Raw genomic sequence first — 20,672 nt, 5'->3', positions numbered from 1 at the left:
TGTGGTTCAACAATCCCCTACTCATGGCAGGAGAACAGATCCTCAGGGGAGACTCAGATATGGAAGAAGACTTAGTATTTTTTCTACTGGTCACTTTCAGCTGTCCTGTTAATTTTTAAAAAAAATCTGTTTCATACATATAGATCATTAAATTCAGATCAAGAGAGATGGATGATAACACTCACTGTTAAAAAAATGAAAATTCTTTTAGAAAAATATTTTCCAAAATGTGTCTCCACCTGAAGATCTGGACAGAGTTTTTATTTAGTAATCAACATTTTCTTCAAAATAAGATTTGTTATTTTGTTTTGAAATAATTTCTGATTTTTCCTTGTGAGGAGACAAACCTTTTGGCATTTTGATTTTCACTTTATTAAATGTAGATAAATCTGTATTGAAAATGCAATCTATCAAAAACCACTCATGCATACATGCATTATACCCATAAATAATATGCCCTCAAAAATGTTACTTATACAACTTCTCGATTGTAAGATGTCAGTCATCTAAGCATGCATAAAAAAAGAAGGAAAAAAAAGAAAGAAAAACATAGAAACCATCCTGCAGCCCCACCTAGTGCATAAGTGAGAATACTTCATCACTGACAAGTGTAAAGCTCATAATATTTTAGGTCAGGACTTCCCAAAACATGGCTGATGAGGTTATGATATGCATCCAGAGTTTGTATAGCAAGCCACTTTACTGTATTTTCTATTTAGATTCTGATAAGACAGCTGCCTGGTGATTTGCGTGAAATTTTAGAGCTTTAGGGTCAAATAATGGTCCATTATCCATTTAAATAGTTAAAAGCATGCACTCTAACTCATAGTTCTTTAAGATTGTTTTAACTTATTTCTGACATAATATAACCCCTTCAAAAAGACTGTTCCTTTCAAAGAGAGAGTGGAGTAAAGTTAATGATCTCAAAAATTAAACAAGCAGAGCATGACTTTTAAGGATTTGGCTATTAGCAAAGTAGCAGATGCTCGTGGAGCAGAACTTGGCCTCTTGCTTTGGTTTCACATCAAAATTCAGTCTGTTTCAAAACATACAGATCAGAAAATGGTTGATAAAATCAAAAGCTGCTTTTTTCTTTACGAGGCACATTAGAAATAATTTTTTTCTATGCAAGACGGACAGGAACAGAACAGTGAGTGAAGGATGGGACATCATATTCTCTCACACCAGTAAGCTGATCCCAGAAGCTGACTGTAGCACCTTCTCTTCAGGCAAAGTTCAGACCAAGCCAAGGATGAGGGCAGCCAGAGCCCTCTCACCTAGCATGTTTGGGCTGCAGCATGTCCAGCACGGCCATCGCTCCATCCCTCCTGTGGGCAAAGAGCAGTAAGCTAGCACAGCTTCACCTCCTGCGCAAGCTCTGGCTGTGTTTGGGTTTGGTCACAAAAAATTAGGAAGCTGAGGCAACATTAAGTCTGTGTATAAGAAGAGCAGATGCAAGAGAATGGTGAATTGAAAGTCATTGAGGACCTGTATTTAATTCATAGTTGAGACACACACAAAGATTCCCAAATGTTATTTCCAGTTTCAGACAACCATAAGAAAATTTGGAAATTCCACTCAGAGAGAGTATCTTTGGCTCTCTGTGAAGCATTATTTGTTTCATCAAAAAAGACCTGATGGCTTGTGTCACACAGGTCAAAATCCTCCTTCCTGAAGGAAAGTCTTAAATTTGTCAGTGTTCACTTTTCTTCCCTCTAAAAGCCAGAGCCAAAGGACAATTTAATGGGATTTATAATGCACTGAAAGTATGACCACCATGCATTAAAGAGCTATAGCAGCGTCTAATACTAGCCAGGTGTCCTGGGTGAACCAGGGTCATCATGAGAACAGGAGGAAGAGGCAGAAGCAGAGATATTCACCCGATGCCTACCCCTGAATGAGCTGTGAGATATGCAAAAGGATTTCAGCCGCCACAGTGAGCATCTTGTTACCTGGCTGCTCCAATGCTGGGATAACAGAGCCAGTAGCTTGGAATTAGAGGGTAAGGAAGCCAAGCAGCTGGGATCCCTGTCTAGGGAAGGGGGCATTGACAAGACAATTGGAAGAAAGATACAAGCCCTCAGCCTCTGGAGACTTCATTCAGGAGTGAAGGAAAAGGATCCCTTCAAGGAAGATGTTACATGTCACCCAGGTAACTGGGCCACCATGGAGAGAGGTATCCAGTACCTGAGGGAACAAGCTGTGCTGGAAGTGATTTATAATGATCCAAACACTGAGCAGTTCCCCACAGATCCAGATGAAGTCCAATGCACACAGCCCATGTGGCAGAAGTTTCTATGAAGTGCACCACTGTCATATGACAACTCATTGGCAGTAGTGTCCTGAAAAGAAGGCAAAGAACAAATGGCGGATGAAGCGGCTGGCCAACTCCAGCAATGTGAAGGAATGCTCTCTTCTTCCCTATGGGCCTGCATCTCATCTCTGGATAAACTGCCAGACATGCTAGTTGAGAAACTGTCCCGATAGTTCCAGTGATTCAAGAGTTAGTTCTGCCACCAACCTGTACAGGCCTGTATCTCAGCTATTATGAGTAAGCATTCCTCTGCTCACGAGAGAAGATATAGAAGGTACACACCATGGGATACCCTGTGGTTTTACCTGTGTGACCACAGAGAGCACATGAGGGAGTGGGATAGAAAACCTACCTCCACTCTAGAGGCACAGGTACATGAGCTGCAAGGAGAAACAATCACAAAAGGGGATTCTTCCCTGAGAAATACCACTCCAGTTTCCAGTGGGTAGTTCCCCAGACAGAGTAGAAGGGCTGATCTCACTTCTGATCTTCTTGAAGGGACTTCTGATTCATGTTCACAAAAAGTGAGTAACAAATACTATGAACAGGATTAGAGAGGCCCTGGCTCCAGCCAGGTGGAGGAAAGGGATACCTGGGTTTATTGGACTGTGTGGATTCAATGGCCTGGCACGTCAGGAGTATAAGGGTCTAGTAGACAGTTGTGCACAATGTACCCTGGTCCCATCTAGCTATAAAGCAGCGGAACCCATTGGTGTTTCTGGAGAGGGGGATCCCAACAGCTAACTGTATTGAAAGTGGAAGTGAGTCTATCTGGGAAGGAGTGACACTCCATTCTGACTGGCCCAGAGGCTCCATGCATCCTTGGCACAGACTACCTCAGGAGAGGGTATTTCAAGGACCCAAAAGGGTAACAGTGGGCCTTGGAGATGGAGAAAACTGAACAGTTGTCTAACTTGCTTGGTCTCTTGGAGGAGCCTTCTGTTGTGGTGTTGCTGAGGGTTGAAGAACAACAGGTGCTAATCACTACCACAACAGTAGCGAAGGAGAAGGTTAATCAAGCCAGCTTGTGGATGTGAAAGCCACGCGGCTAGCTTTAGACATTGTTGATCAAGGAAAATGGCCAATGATCTATCTTTATATTAACTCATGGGTGGTGGCAAATGCCTTGTGGGGGTGGTTGAAGCAATGGAAGCAGAGCAACTGGCAGCACACAGGCAAACCCATCTGGGCTGCCCCACTGTGGCAAGATACTCCTGCCTGGACAGAGGAGCTGGTTGTGAAAGTACACCAAATAAATGTCCACATACCTGAGAGTAAGGCCACTGAAGAACATCAAAACAACCATCAGGTGGATCAGGCTGCTAAGATTGAAGTGGGTTAGGTGGATTTGGACTGGCAATGTGAGGGTAAATTATTTATAGCTCAGTGAGCCCATGACACCTCAGGCCATCAAGGAAGAGATGCAACATATAGATGGGCTCATGACCCGAGGGCTGGACTTGACCATGGACACTATTGCACAGGTTATGCATGAATGTGAAATACATGCTGCCATCAAGCAAGCCAGGTGGTTAAAGCCTCTGTGGTATGGAGGACTGGCTGAAATATATATATGCTGAGCCCTGGACAGACTGACTATATCACACTCCCACAAACCCGCCAAGACAAGCACTGTGTGCTTACAATGGTGGAAGCAACCACCGAATGGCTGGAAGCATATCCCATGCCCTGTGCCACCACCCAGAACAGTGTTCTGGGACTTGAAAAGCAAGTCTTATGGCAACATGGCTCCCCAGAAAGAACTGAGTCAGACAATAAGAATCATTTCTCAAACCAGCCAAGGGGATATTCTATACCATATGACATCATGCTCAGTATATAAACTGGGGGAGCTGGCCAGGGTGGGCAGGAATCACAGCTCGGGAACAGGCTTGGCATCAGGTTTCGGGTGGTGAGCAATTGCAATTTGTGTATCACTCATTTTGTACATTCTTTCATTAGTATTATTGTTATTATTATTTCTTCTCTCCTTGAGTTGTCTATTAAACTCTCCCTACCTCAACCCATGAGTTTTTACCTTTGTCTTCTGATTCTCCTACCCATCCCACTGAGGGGAGGAATGGCCATGTGGTGCTAAGTTGCCAGCTGGGCCGAAACCATGACACCAGGGTACTTATTTTCAACCATTAACGTATCTTCTAATGCTCAAGAAAAAGTCAGGCTGAAAGCGTGAAGCCTAAAAAAGCTTAGGTGATGGTAACAAATTTCTGTTGCCTGAAGTCCAGTAAAATCAGTCAACTGTCTTTTAGTTATCCAAAAAGAGGAAAGGATTTTTAACCTCAATGAAAATGTTCAATCTACTCAAACGAACTAAATCACAAAAGGTATACAGAAAAAAAAAGAAGTACTTGTTTGAAAATAATCAACTGCATACACTAAATACATCGCTTCTCCTTCATTATAGTTCTGAGATTGAAATTTAAATACAGGCGAGGGGAACTGTGAGGCTCCACTCTGGGCAATCCCAACAGCACTCTTCATTTTTTAGTTACAAATACCGGTTGGTAGATGTGAAACTTATGCACCTAAGATATTTTAAGGCCCCTACAAACCTGGTATCTAAAATTAAAAATGTAAGTGGGATACATTCAGGATGCATTTTCAGGCTCTCTTTTGGTCCGACATTCTGCTGCTATTTTCATTTGCTGTTCTTTTCTCCCATTTTCTTTCCTTCCTCCTCTATTCACTCTTGTTCTCAATGACAGCAATGTAGAGAGGTAGATTATGACACTCAGAATTTAATTTCCATGAACAGTATTTCTGGAAACATCTTCTTGCTTCTTCCAGAAAGGTATTTTATGATCTCACCAAAAGAACAAATCTTCAGCTTGGCTTTGGTATAAATATAGCTCCAGCGATTTCTCAAACACCTATACATTTTCTCCACTTCAATTTTGCCTCATCCTTTAAGAAGGTATTATTTCATGTTCTACATATGAAATTCAGAAAACCCACTTCAGAATACTACTACTTCAAAAATATAAAGCCTGGTTATGTACTCAAAAACTGCTTTTCCCTCTTCTGAGAAGACTGGGGGACAAAACTCTCCTGACATGGGAATATTAGCAAGCCTGAAATTCAGTGCACAACTACTATACACTGTGCAATGTTTTAGAGAGATACGTATGCTACCTCTGAACAAACTACAGATTATATTGCATTGTGTTTGTCCTAAAAGCCTTGCCTAACTGCTGTTTTCATTATTAATTAATGGCATAACTATTATTAGTGAGCATTCAAATATCAGGAAATTCAGAACACCTTTTCCCAGTCCCTGGTTTTCTGTTGCTTTGTAGAGGAAATATATGTTCTGTATTACTTCTTCATGGAAATAATAACTGATCTTTCTGGTCTTTGACTCATATGGCCTATTATCTTGATATTCAGTTCTTGACTTCACTGAAATGCTGCTTCAACATTTTAGTTCTCCTACAGCTTATTCATCATGTAACCCATACTATACGTATTTCAAGAGATGGAGTCCCAAAGTTTTGAAGTTACATAATAGTTTCACATTGTTCTCATTGATGTAGTGCTTACCCAGTCATCAAACACAGATGAAGAAAACTTTCATTTATTTTTACAGGCTCAGCTGTATAAATAAGTTGCCACTACTGAACCCAAGTTGTAGGCTTACAATGTTCTACTTGTTCTGCAGTAACTTGCTCTTCTAATAGTGTAAGGTATATTACTTTGCTCTAGGTGACCTGCCAAAAGAATATGCAAGTGAAAATACAAACTTGCACTATGACAGCCAAAGCCTGAATTTCCTTCAGGATCTTGATGCTCACAGCATGTGCTTCTCCATCCACTGACTTTTCTATATAGCTACACAAAGCCCCTCAACCATACAAAATGCAGAAAGGTCATCTCTAACACAGGTCAGGATAGCAGGATCCAAATTTTCAGAGAAATGTAGAACACAAAAGACTAAAACCAGGTTTTGCCACTATCCTGATGCCTTACAGAAGATGGTTAAGGTTCAAACTGAACAGCACAAGTGGATCAAGAATCTTATGAGAAAAAGCAGCCCTTCTTTCAATTTACAACTGTATGTAAACCTAATTCCAAGTACAGTCAGTCACCTTATCATGATGCATATTCTTCAATAAAGATATCAACCTCAGAGATATTGTAGATTAATTTCTCATTTCAATTACACAACTCCAGATGCAGCAGCACACGTGAACACTCATTTAGCAGAATCTTGACATTTTTTAGGTGCAACCTGACATGGGAAATTTGACTCCTCCTGTCTGCCACTGAGACATGCTTTGGTGGCCACAATTACAAATCTTGCAAAAGTTGGTATGGTAACTGTATCGACAGTCTGGAAAGTATCACAGAAAACAGTGCTTAAAGCTAACACATTTCTGATATGTCTCACTAGGATACAAAACAAAAACATACCAGTAGTCGTAACTCTCATCCCAGTTGTCAAAATGAACCAGAAAACGATTGTCCACCATGTCTGTTACCGTAGCAACACAAATGAAAGTCGGGTTCTTCTTGTCTACAGCTTCCAGCTTCATCCCCACTCGAAATCCCGATGGAATGACTGTCTACATAGAGAAAGACATTTAATTGAAGATAAAGACTATAAATCCAGAAATCTCCCCAGTGTCCACAGTCAGTATATTCATGCCATTTCTAAGTTTCCTAATTAGCTGCCCCAGCAGAGTGGCAGCAGCCTAATTAGTTGACATGTGAGATGCTCAAACATAGAGACTTGTGGGTTTTGAAACAAAAAAAGCCCTGAACATGCTGCTGAAATTAAATGTGTTGGTTTTAAATCTTAGATACTTTTTACAAATGACTGTGCTTGTTCCACAACATTACAGTGCGAGACTGTACAGTACTAATAACAAGGCTTAACTTTCATTTAATATACCATTTCTGAATGTGCCAGATCAGATGTTTAAACAGATGAGTAAAAAGTTAATGGATCAGAACTGAAGAGGTGAACTGGAAACTGTTACTGAATTTGTTGTAAACATTTTTATCTTAAATTCCAGGTGTCAAAGTCTGCCATCACTGAAATGTGCTGTCTCTACCACACACATAAGCATACTAGCAACTTTCCATACCATTAGTAACAAGTGAGTACTTACTGCATTCTGGTTTTCAAACAGTGATTTAGGAGCAGCTTGAGCCTTGCATGCCTTTAGGTACGAGGGCCAGCTGAATTCTTCTTCCTTATATCCTAAATGAGGGTCATAAAAGAAGGGCAAGAAATGATAGGCATGAGACACAAGGTGCATGCAGGTGATTTGATCATAACTGATGAAATTATTTTTTCCATTCCATTCTGAACTGTTTCGTACAACTTCAAAATTGAAAAGATGATGCACTATTAACTATTTATTCTAATTTTATATCAACTACACTAGGAAAATTTACTTTAAAACTACTTATTAATTCTATCCCAATGTGAACTCAACAAGTCTCTCAGGGAGCACTGGTTAGGATTATTCAGCATCTGGTATGAGGAATCATGTTCTTTATTTAGGGCTGTCTGAGCTTCCTTACCAAAATGTCAAACTTTCTTAACACTGAGCAAAATACTCTGTCCATTATTTGTTTCTTATAGTTTGCTAAGACTGACATTTGAACTGCTCCTAATCTTCATCTGGGAAGAAGAATAGTCATAAATAAAGAACTAGGCAAGAACTCAGTATATTTCAGCTCAGTTTCAATTTCATCTTCAAAACAACCTGGGGTGTATTTGTTAGAAAATCACTGCTCTATCCCTGAACACCAACCTCTCGGTCCTGGCTACCAAGGGAACTGAAGGTCCTCAAGGGGCAGAATGTAGGGAGAGCCTAGAAACTAAAATCTGTAATTCTACCAGGTACCAAAAATCAGCCTCAGTAAGATACCAGTTTTATAGTATAATCTCCCTCCCTTCAAACAAATCTCTCCAGGTAGCACAGACCACGAGTCACCTGTCTCTCCCCCCAAAAACCACACTATATCACCTCTCTACCTCACACGTACCAACCAACTTTCCTTTGGCGGCCTAACACACACACACAACCAACAAGCTTGGGGCAAGTGCTCTCCAGCTGCCTTTCCACCTGTTGCTTCTAGTTCAGAAACAGCAAAGGGCCTACAGGCCTCAAACCTCTTCCCACTATGCCAGTCAGTCTAATAAAAAAAAAATTCCCTCCTCCTCTAGACTTTACTACCTCCTCAGGCTATCACTAATACAGCATGACCACTACTAGCTTTAAAACAAACTCCCTATGTTTTATCAAAACAGTTACTTACACCATCAATGACCCAGAACCCCTTATGTATTTACATATAAACTGTCCCCTGCATGGACATCCCACATTTTTTATTATGTGCCTACAGCACTTGGAAAGAAATCTGTATTACTGCTGATATTTGTCTCTTCTACTTTCTTAAAGAAAAAATAATTCCTAGTATATTGAACTGCATAAAATAATTAGTAAGAAACCGTTTGTACTTCTAGTCTATAAAACAATGTTAAAAGTTGTAAACAAAGTCTTTTTCCTTTATTTGCCTGTTATATATGTTAAATAAGTTAAAGGAATATCTATTTTAGTTCCTATGTTACAATGAAGTAAAACAAGACCAAAACCACCACCAATTTCAGTGAGTGACTGCCTTAACCACTGAAAAGTGTCACTTCTTGACTATTTGAAGTATTACTGAAGTACGCCACAGAAAACAGCTCTGTTTAACTTTCTGAGAATTTCATATTTCCCAAGGAACCACAAGTAAATAATCCTTTAAATTCACCTTCTCCACATATGCCTTTCTCAGTTTTCTTTTTAAATATCAGCTAACATAAATTAACCTCCCAGTCCAAACAATGATACTTTTCTTTATACTCCAATTGCCTCTTGTCTTGATACACTAGAGCTGCAGAACAGTTAAAATAATTTTTAAAGGAATGTGGTATTGAGGGCTTAATTTTCCCTTTGTAATTCTAGAAGATATTCAAACCTACCTCAAGTCTCACAGTCAACAGCACAAAACTCCCACCTACTGCATGTATGATGGGATCAGGTACTGAGACTGGGACAAAGTCCATGGAAAAGAAAATTGGTTTCAGTAGATTGGGAAACACTCTCTGGACAGTGTGGGTCTTCCAGTGATCAAGTGAGAAAGGAAGATCTCTAGCTCTTACCTCATCTCTCAAAAAAGGACCAAAGGTGAATTTGATTTACTCACTGTAGATATAGAACAGTATTCACTAACTATGGGTTTTATTAATTTCCAGTCAGTTTACAAACACATAATGTGAAGGCTAACATGAATTATAGAACTCATTAAGTAGAACAGACTAGACTATTATTGGGAGGGACCTACAACTATCATCTAGTCCAACTGCCTGACCAATTCAGGGCTGACCAAATTAAAGCATGTTGTTAAGGGCATTGTCTAAATGCCTCTTAAACACTGACAGGGCATTGACCACCTCTCTAGGAAGCCTGTTCCAGTGTTTGACCACCCTCTCAGTAAAGAAATGCTTCCACTCTAAATGTCCCCATGCACAGCTTTGGACTATTCCTGCACATCCTATCACTGCATAGCAGGGAGGAGAGATCAGCATCTTCCTCTCCACATCCCCTCCTCAGGAAGCTGTAGCAAGCAATGAGGTCACCCCTCAGCCTCCTTCTCTCCAAACTAGACAAGCCCAGAGTCCTCAGCCTCTCCTCACAGGACATTCCTTCCAGCCCTTTCACCAGCTTTGTTGCCCTCCTCTGGATGCATTCAAGGACCTCCACATCCTTCTTAAACTGTGGGGCCCAGAACTGCACACAAGGTGAGGCTGTACCAACAGTGAATACAGTGGGATAATCACCTCTTTTGACCAGCTCGTTATGCTGTGCTGGATGCACCCCAGGATGTGGTTTGCCCTCTTGGCTGTCAGGGCTCACTGCTGACTACTACTGAGCCTACAGGTTTCACCTCCACGAGACAAAAAAGTAACCTCCTCTATCCTCAGAATGAAGAGCATCATGAAACACCATCTTTTTTCTTCTAGTGAAGCCCAGTCTGGTTTTGCAGCTGTGCTCCCCTTTGTCTGTTGGATGCCCAGTGGCAGCTCCCTGTTGCTTCTGCCACCACGGGGATGGGGAACACTCTGCCGTGATGCCTGCCATGCCCGGTAGCACAGAGAATTACCTGTCCCTTCTGTTTTAATAAACAAGGATACAAATATCTATCAGAAAACATCTATAACAATATTGTTTCTTTCTTTCTTTCTCGTGTCCCTCACAGCCCCTCTCCCCAGTCCTCTCCCATCACAATAAATAGCCTCCCATCCTTCACAATGAAAGAGTGACTTACACTTGTTTGGAAAGATACCCACCCCATCCTCTCAGAAAACAAGGAGTCAATTACCAGGCTCCAAAATCTCCCAGGAGCATATGCTCCTTACAACCCCCTCCTGTGAAAAAGGTCAATTCTGCCCAAGCCTGCAGGAATGATTAACCAGGGCTGTACTACACAGAAAGATGTCAGGACTGTCTGCTCCCTTCTCAGGCCACCAGGTTCCAAGCAGTTTACAGTACATACCATAAAGATCAGAAGTTTGCATTGTATCTGGAAAATTAATGGCTACTAATGCAAACCTTTGAGTTCTTCTGTGAGTTAGTATTCTATATAACATACTGTGCCCTATGTCATTATTGGCATCACCTTTACTGTCTGTATGATTTGAAATGGGCACTATTATTAAAATGCCATACCACAGCAAAACACAAGCAATCTGTCCAACCCAGTAAAAATGCACAAAAAACGCTCACAACTTAAGACCGGCATCTTCTCCCTCCCCTTGGAATAACAGGACTCCACAAATGTCAGTAAAACATAAGTAGTGAATGTCCTCCTGCTGAAAAACTAGAAAAAAATATATTTAACTCATGAACGGCTGTTTGCCTTCAGCCTCCTTCCAATGCATGACTCTGCCATATTGCTTGTTCCTTCCTAGTCCCCTTCCATCCCACATGCAAGCTAGGCTTGTACTGGGACAACAGAAGTCCCACAAGGACCAGAGCAGGTTTCAGCAATCACATCATACCTCACCAATGATGAAATGGGTTACCGCAGAGGTGAAGTGACAGAGCCAAGCCATGCAAAGGGCAGAGCACTTTGCAGGTTTTAGATAAAAATACCAGAGAACAGTGCTGATATCCAAAACCAAGAATATGTCTTGGGGATGGCAGGATTACATAGCTGTAGAGGATAACAATCACAACCCTGAGAATTACCATCATATATACTCCTAATGTGTCTCCCTCAATACCTCTGATAGGCTCCATGACTTTTCTAAGTAAAAGACAATACTTTAGTATGGTGGGAAAAAAAAACCACCACAGTAGAACAATCCTCCTGCCAACTTCAAACTAGAAGAGAAACTGAAGAAAATTTTCATGCAAGTTACTCAGAGACAGACAGTAGCTTTCCTCTAGCAGCAACAATTTATTGTTAATAAAAGTTTAAGCTTTCAAAACCAGGCATTTAAGATGGAAAAGATGACAAACCTTCATCACAGTTATCAAACTTACTAAGCATGCTGTAACAACATCAGTAACTTTATAACTTGGGACTACTCATTAGTTAGATGTAACATTACTTCAGTGGAGGGCAACTTTCTGAGAAATTGATTTGTGTTCAAGAAATTGCTATTTCCACACAGCCAGCTATACAGGGCTATGCCCAATGAAAACTCCTGTACTGGAGCAGCAGCACAGAGCACTCCTGCCCGTAGCCAGAGTGAAGTGCTCAGAAGAGCAGCACATACTCCTCCAAGGCTCAGCTGCAGAAATGCCACGCTCTTCCACACTGACAGGCCCTCTGCCTGTACACTTGCAGTAGCCTTACTCTCACCTTCTCCACCCTTGCAGTTACATCCACAGATTTGTAATTTTCCATAATACATCCTCTTGACTCACCATTTTTCAGTCTTTTGAAACCACGCTATCTACCCTCACTCTGTATGTCAAAACACCACATTCATTTATTTCTCACACTCCTGTCTTCAGGACTTGCTCTCTTCATCCCCACATATTCCCTTCCTACCCCAAAATGGAGCCCATTTATTCCTTTTTTATGTACTCCATCTGCCAAAATGAAGAAGTTACATAATTTGAAATAGAATAATGGAGCAAGAAAATTACACAGATATACAATTTACATAAAGTATGTACAAATTATGCTTTCAGGCATAATTCTCCCTCCTTTTCTGTTCTCTTTTGTCTCTACTTCAAGCTTACTCTTTGAGGCAAGAAGACAATCTTTACTAGTCTGTGCCAACAGACACACAGTAACGATACTCAGTATCTAGTAATGAAAATATCCTAAGACTTTCTACTAAAGAATCCTCAGCTGCCTGTGAAATCTCAGTTCAAGCATGCCTGTCACTAGTACACTGTCATTTTACTTGCAATAAGCATTCACTTGGGGTCTAGGTTTGTTGTTTAACATTCTTTCCTAATGCCTTCTGAACTATTCTTACGGTTCATTTTGTTTTCCTGTTTTCTTTGAATTTCCACTGAATAAAAAAAGCAGGATTTCAATCTCAAGATTTTAGCAAGACTTTAAGTAGAGTTTCACCATGTTCAAAATGCACACATTTCAAACTAAACAATACCTTTAGGTGGATGAAGCTTGTGACCTGTTTTCTCACACCATCCAACAGGATGAATGTCTGAAGAATCAGCATTCACCCAGAAATCATAACAATCTGGATATCCATCAAAATGGAGTCGTATTCTGTAGCCACAAACCTAAAAGCAAGAATGTACAACATACGACACTATGTTTTAAAATGTATGCCCTATACATAACAGCCTCTGTTCAGTATTATGTATAATAACAGTGTGTTTTCAGTCAGCCTTTTATTTCTGCTCAAGCCAAGACTGGATGAATAAATTCATTTGATGAAAAGGAAAGAATAACAAAGCAAAGCTATTCTCTGTCTAGGTAACTCCTCTTCTGGTGAAAAGAATTAACTAAATGCTGGATATTGCCATTAGAGTTCAAAAACTAGAAAAATGTTCAACCCAACATCAGAATAAAACAGAAACCCTACAGAAGAGTGTGAATACATCTGATACAATCATGGAAAAAGTGCAGATAATGATGCTCTCAAGCTATCCCGATTAATCAGTATGCAAGAGAGCACTCAACAGTAACTATGTTCAGCAGGGTCTCCAGAGAGATACTGAGACCTGTTATTGAAGATGAAAAGTCAGTGGAGGTATCCCCCAGAATGTCATTATTTCATGAAGTAGTAAGTTAACCACCAAGAGAAAGAGAAGAACAGGACACAATCCCCCTCTCTGTACTAAAGTTTTCTGCATCTTCTCGAGTGCCAAATACTGTAACTTTCCTGCAGTTATCAGTGCAAATCTCTTGACATCAAGGTCACCCTATTTTGTATTTAATTTATACTCTGACATAACTTAAGATTGTTATCTCAGAATTCTGCAGAATTCAGGTCATCCTGCAGTAAAACATGACCCAGCACCTAGTGCCAAGCACAAAGTACACAGGAAATACTCAACCACTGACACACCATCCACAAGAAAATGGAAGAGATACCCACAGAAATGGGAAATGACTATGGGCCATGAAGAGATCCAGAAATGGGAACACAAAAGCCTATGCTATTAACATATAAACTGCAAAATTTCAGCTGCTTAAAATACCAGTGTTACACAGCAGAGTAACGACCTACTCCCGTTTCCCCATTTTAATTCACAAAACCAAACAAAAAAAAGTTCCTTGGTAAAACTGTGTAAAAACTAATGTTTGAAACTAATGTTTCAGACTATGTTTGAAAGACAAAAAACCTAACTGAGAAATGGGTTCTCATTTATACTATCAAAAGCAAAGAAGCGACTCATCAGAAAAGTTATTTCATAAACTGCAGCAAAAAGACAAACTGAGTTTATATTGTATACTAAATTGCAGAATTGCCAATACAGGCAATTTCTGAGGCCACGAGCCTGAAAAAAACTATAGCACAACTGCAAGACAAAAAAGTGTTAGGTAATTGTATCAGTGAATGGAGCAACTGTAAATACTACCAAACTTCTATAAAACTGCTATATATCAGTTGTCATGTTTTCTCTATTTTCTCTTTTAAATATAGATTTAAACCACAGGATTACAGACAAAACACACATCACCCAACTAGTGCAATACTGTTTTCTCTAGCTGCTATATTGACTATATGTAAATAGTCACTGCTGCATGCACTGGATATAGTCTTTACATGTCTGTCAGTGTTATTAATTTTAAAGCCATCTTCCTACATACAGTTTCTGTCTGTTTGTTAGGGAAGAGTGAGCACTTTCGATTGCTGCTGCTTCAGTTCAGTCTCTCGTGTAATCCCACACCATGGCTGCTCACAGCCTCTACTTACCTCAGCCACCGTGAGAACACAGTATATTGATTGGTGCTCGGGATCCACGCCCTCCAGCTTCATCCCTACTTTGAATCCGTTTTTGTTGTATGGGAAAGACTGATACTGCAATGGAAAGGAACAGTTTCAGTACTTCTGAACGTACACCAGAGAAAGACAGAGTATCTTTATAAGGAAAAGAACAATGATTATTTATTATTCATGTTTCTGAAATAATTAATAAATTGCTGTAAAAGAAGTTTCACATTTTTAAAAACACACAGTGGAAAAGAGAAATTGATGACTGTTCAAAAAACACGTTGATACTAAAATGACTAAAACTTGGAGAGCATGTAAGAAAAATATAAAGAATTATCAGAAAAGGTAATCAAGGAAAAAAAGATGACATGATTTGACCTCAACTATTTCACTGTCAATAAAACATTTTATCAATATAATTATTTCTATTTCAGTCTGTACAGTGACTCTTTGACACCCTCCTGGTGGTCATCATTCCCGTAATAACCACAATAATGATGCTCTCTTTTGCCTTTTCACTTCTGTATCTCAGGCCATTGAAGATGAACTGTAAGGCAAAAATCTGAAACACTGTATACAGGGATAGCCTCTTTGATGTCATTTTCTCTTATGTTGGACTTATGTTTAATCCAGATTAGCTGTATTTCCAGGAATATTTTTGCATCACAGGAACATGACTACCCTTATATGACATTACAATGAACCCAGAACATCTTAGAAAAAACAAGAAGTGAAAATAAGGCTAAGCAGAACAGGTGTTTTCAATCAGAAGGCATCAGCGTCCCCTGTATCATGCCCTCTGTTAAAGGAGAAAGGAAGCTAGCAGATAGTAACGCTGAATTGGAAGGAATATCAGGAAAATAACTGACTAAAACTGAAGAGGATTTTCCACAGGTTAACAAATTCAGAGCCAGCCAGTTTTTGTGTCTCAAACGGTTACAGACAAAATGTAGGAGAAGCATCTTAGGTGCTTCCCCTTCCTTCTGTTCCTGTCTAAAAGCCACACATGCTCCCAAGCCAACTGCAGGACCTCTGCAATCAATGGAAAGAGAAGGGTACCAAGGGAGGTACTCAGAGAGGTCTCACCTATTCTGAAGGAAGCGAATCCCCTCTTTGGTAGTTTTGGCTGCAACTGATATAACTGTATATTAAACCCAGAAGGAAAAAATGTAGTGTATGGCACAAATAGCAGGAATATACAGTCAATGGGAGGGAAAATGGAGAACCAGACCAGTTTAAAACAGCCTAAAGTGGCCAGCTAATAGGTGTCTAACCATAGCTGTAAGTCCCTATCTAAAACTAGCTTAGATCCTTTTGTAGATCTCAGTTAAGGGATCAAGAGTATCTGACTGCAGTATCTGCATTTGAAAAGTTATCATCCTAACATCACCACACAACATTTTTACTATCAAAGAAAGTTCAATAAAGTTACATTATGCATAATCCTAGATACTTCCTCAAGAGGAATGTAAAAGCAAAGTATTTTTTTTAATAAATGAACTGAAATTTTTAAAGTTCATCTTGGTGCACAGACTTGCGGTTAATGCCATCTATGTCATAAATAACTCACAGATAAAAAACCTCAGTGGAAAACTGAAATGCTAGAAATACTGACACACTGAGAAACAGTGGCCAAAAATGTAACTGAGATTTTGCAAAAGCAAGCACAAATAAAATTACAAAGAAAGGAAACAATTAAAATGTCATAGATCTCTTTATTCTTCATTATAATACACATTACTGTACAAACACTACAAAATTCTACAAACAATACACTAAAAACTAAGCAATTATCACACACGTATATCCTGAAATTTAAGACATGAATTACTATCTATTCTTCCCATTGTTAAATCTAAAACTTCTAAGGCAACACAATCTTTAGTTTGGTTTCTGTTACAGCAAAATAACTCGCAATTTTTAGAAGACTGATAACTTTAATACTACTAAGATTTCAATTTTTTGCATTATTCTCAATATATCACCCAGGGTAAAACTATGACAAACTTAGTATTTACACATTATCTTTCCAACAAACATTTAAAGATACTTTGTTAAGGAGAGGTACAAGAACAAAATAATAGTAAAGGTAAAAGGAGTCAGCAAATGAGCAGATGGCAGTCTGAGGATTAAAAATGTTTATGTATGGTCCAAGAATATAGACAAAACCCAAAAGATTACCTCAGGAGGCTTGGAGATTGAAAAAAAACAAAATTCAAGGATCAATAATTCTGTTTTACTGGAGCAATAACAGCTTGTCAGTCACAGCCTAAAAATGGCTCTAAGATTTAAGTATCACAAAGTGGCAAGGACTCTGTTATCCAGACCATTCCTAACTAAGGGTATGAAAAGCCCTCATGAAAAGTACTCCTTATGAACTGGAAAAATAAAGAGAAAAAAACCAGTAATTCTCACAATCCAGACAGAAATCAAGGATTCAAAATCAGTAGGGATGTTTGGGATTTTTTTTAACCTTAGTGTTCCCATGGCCTGCTTGTCCACCTGTAAAATGGAGAAATATTACCTGGCCACTTCTGACTGTTATTAAGAAACCTTTCTCCACTACAAGCTTTAAATACTGCCCACTAAATAAAATCCTAGAGTTAGCAGGGTGTTAAAGACTTTAAAAGAAAATGTTAAGTAAGATGCACTGAATGAGAAAAGTACACCGCATACAAAAATAAAGAAAACAGTATGTCATCACATAACTCCAGATTTTACCACCATTTGCAGTGCCCAGAAAGGCTGGTATGTACCTGTGTGCCTCAAAAGCATTTCATGGAACTTCAGACAGGCAGAGCAACACATCGTAAATCTACCTTCCAAACAGAGACACTACTTATCCAGACTTTTTTCTTGTTAATTTTTCAACCAGTATACAGCACAGGGGGATATATATATAAGGATGATCGGGTAACTGTTGTTCTTGCACCTACAAATCTATGGACTCTGTACATCACAATCCTAGTTCTTTACTTTGTACCTCAGTAATGTCTAAAAGCACCAATTAGAAGTCAGCATCACATGCACATGTAAACTGAAAAGAAAATCCCTGCACAAAAGATTTAATAGTTGGAAGTATAAAGCAAACAGTAAGAAATGAATGCAAGAAACAGACTACAAGTAAGAACAGAATTATCAAAAAATAATATCAGATATACATAGCAGAAGTACAGCAGCTGAGACATGTTCACATGTTTTGCCAGGTTTTCAAGAGAAGAGAACAGCATGGAAGCTTTGTGGATTTGCATACAGCATTCTCTTCCAAGCAAGAAAGACAGAACTAGAGAAAGCACTGAAATGACAAATGACAAAGACCACCATAGCAGGCAAAGGACAAGCAAGAGATGATGATGTGACATCCAGTCAGAAGGCAGGCAAAAGGGGAACAAGCCAAACTAGTATCTGATGTAGTAACAAAATAATCTTGTCAGCAGGAACTGCAAAAAGACAGGCAATATAATCAAAGCAACAAGCCAAAAGATGACCTTTGTACCACCTTTCTAAACATGTTTGAAGAGAATGATACGGCATGCAAAAATGAGGGTATGTATCAGATTCAGAGATCAGAAAGAAAGGCTAGAACTTGCAGATTTTGGAAAAGTATCTGCTTTCTGTAGTCTCAGTTGACAGCATTCATCTACAACTACAGAATTCTCTGAAAAAGCAGAGAAAGATAGCTAGCTAATTTCACATGTTCTGACTATCTTGACAATTACTGATGGATAGCATTATTTTAGTCGTGTAGGTTTCCCCCAGAGAAGTGTAAATTCTTCAATTATTTTTCTAAATTGATTTCATGATCTTAGATGGTTGACTGATTTAACTAGAGAAGGCCATACCTCTTTAAAAAGCTTGGTAGGTACTGCAATGGCCTTTTCTTCCTCCAGATAGGATGCCCAACACCATGCTTGCCTTCCTTTAGAGGGTACAGCTGTAAAGAATCACACAACAGCAAAAGAATTCCGTAACTGTTAACTTCTCAAGAAAAAAAAAGAAACAACACTTTGAAGTTTGTAATATACCTATCTCAAATCTACATTTATTATTTATTTATCAGGACTGATTCCCAGAAAAGAAGTAGCTCTGTTGCTTTAATGGCACCAGGAACATGAAGGTTCCTGGTTCATATGGAAAGGTTTCCAGCAGTTCAGATCTTGATTAGTAACAAGAAAAAGCTCTTTCAGGTAACAAGAACAACTTAAGAGTATTTTGCCTCCTTTCCCTTTTTCCTTTTTGCTCATAAGAAGCATTAAGACATACAATTTTCAAATGTATAAAAAGATGAGTTCAAATTCTTTTTTCCAATAATTTATTTTCCTGGAAAGCATTTTCACCTGGGTAGCACTTGTGACATGTTTTTTTAATCATGGTTGAAATACTTTATTCTTTAACAGTATTCAGAATGTTTCTAACCTACTCCATCACTTCGTAGTTTGATGTTTCTGGGAGGAGAGGCAGTGATTTAACAGTAATTTCTCCAAGCCAGCAAAACTGTCACCAGTGATTTTTTCCCCCCATCATGTCATTAGCATATGACAGAAACCTCCAACTTCAGTTTTTTTCAAATAGTATGAACCCTCACATACACTTGCATAGTAATTGTAATACTGGCTACAGTCACATCAGTGAGTAACAGTTTTTAGGCCTTGAAAATAAGGCACTAACTGCACTAGCAAAAGCCAGGAACTACAAAAACAGATGGCTTGTGAGGCTGGCCATGTATCTATCTACTTTCATACACCTCCACTCTGCTCTACTGATCTTCACCTAAAATGCCTCCTCTGCACAGGCAGCTTAGCATTTCAGACCATAAGCTCATGCTGCCAGAATTCCTCACAGTCTACGGTATGATTCTGGCCCAATTCTCTTGACTGTGGGCTACTCACAAGAGAAATTAGTCCTTTAAGTAACAGTCTGGTTAAGCATATTTATGATTAAAATATGAGCCATAACAACAGCAATGCCAAACTTGCCTGAAGAAAGCTGATAATGTAACCAAAAGATAACAAATTTCAGAATGAGAGCAATTGCTCAACACTACTAAAGCAGATTCATTTTATTTGTAATTTACACAGTTTTTATGTATTCCACTTTAGAGATGTGTTGCTCAGCACAACAATGCAGAGTTATGTGCTTGGTTCTGAATATAAATTAGTCTTTTATACCAAGCCTCTTGTGCTGAACTGAGATTTTTCCAAATTAAAAAAAAAAAAAAAAAACAACCAGAAGAAATCTGTACAGCTCATTCTGTCAGTGGACAGCAGTGATTTTCATAGAGCACTGGCTTTGTGCCTGTATTTCGCATGCTTCTTATCACCTCTGCTTTGGAAACAACTGTAGAAATTATATTTACATTTCAGGAGTAATTCTATCTTGGGAGGGGGATCTTCCATAACTTTTATGTGATGCACCTTCGATCAGTATTTCATCTGCCTACTGTGCAGCAGAGTTACTTGGAGCTCTGTGCTGATTAGTGGCTCAGCAACTTCTGGTAATGGCTCCCAGTCTACCACAAGAAACGCTTTGGAGGGCAAGATGTAGGTTTCTCTTTGGTATACCACTGAGTTGCAATAGCTTCTGATTCTCTGATTCTTTCTGAAAGTATCTATCATACAAATAGCTTGAAAAAACAACACTCATTTAAAATACGTTTTATTATGCCACTTGATGCAGCGTATGTCCCTTTGGACTGATTACAGCAATTATTCCTAAACAGTCATAAATGTGTCTATTTCCAGAACACATTGTAGATACAAAATTGATCCCCAAGGAAACAAAAGTAAACCTTCACTTCTGTTTCATACATGTCTTTCAACATCTGGGAACTCAAGAGGCCTGACTCCCTCTTAATACCAGCACTCTTTAGAGGGATGAAAAAAAGCCCTAAAATGTGTATCAATTACCTTT

General features: G+C 39.2%; 1 protein-coding gene across 2 annotated transcripts in view; it reads right to left on the bottom strand.

Moving 5' to 3' along the window:
- The window catches only part of L3MBTL3 (L3MBTL3, histone methyl-lysine binding protein), a 77,294-nt gene that overhangs the window by 36,771 nt on the left and 19,851 nt on the right, over window positions 1-20,672 (bottom strand). For both annotated transcript variants that reach the window (XM_026845812.1, XM_026845813.1), the window contains exons 6-10: window positions 18,605-18,696; window positions 14,745-14,849; window positions 12,966-13,101; window positions 7,447-7,538; window positions 6,746-6,897 (exon numbers count right to left, since the gene is read on the bottom strand). In XM_026845812.1, coding sequence (XP_026701613.1) covers window positions 6,746-6,897; window positions 7,447-7,538; window positions 12,966-13,101; window positions 14,745-14,849; window positions 18,605-18,696 — 577 coding nt within the window. The remainder of the gene's footprint in view (window positions 1-6,745; window positions 6,898-7,446; window positions 7,539-12,965; window positions 13,102-14,744; window positions 14,850-18,604; window positions 18,697-20,672) is intronic.

This window comes from Athene cunicularia (assembly GCF_003259725.1).
Source record: "Athene cunicularia isolate RWA chromosome 3 unlocalized genomic scaffold, athCun1 chr3_part1, whole genome shotgun sequence".
Lineage (NCBI taxonomy): Eukaryota > Metazoa > Chordata > Aves > Strigiformes > Strigidae > Athene > Athene cunicularia.
The sequence above is the reverse complement of the archived record's forward strand: the minus strand, read 5'-3'. Positions and strand labels throughout refer to the sequence as shown.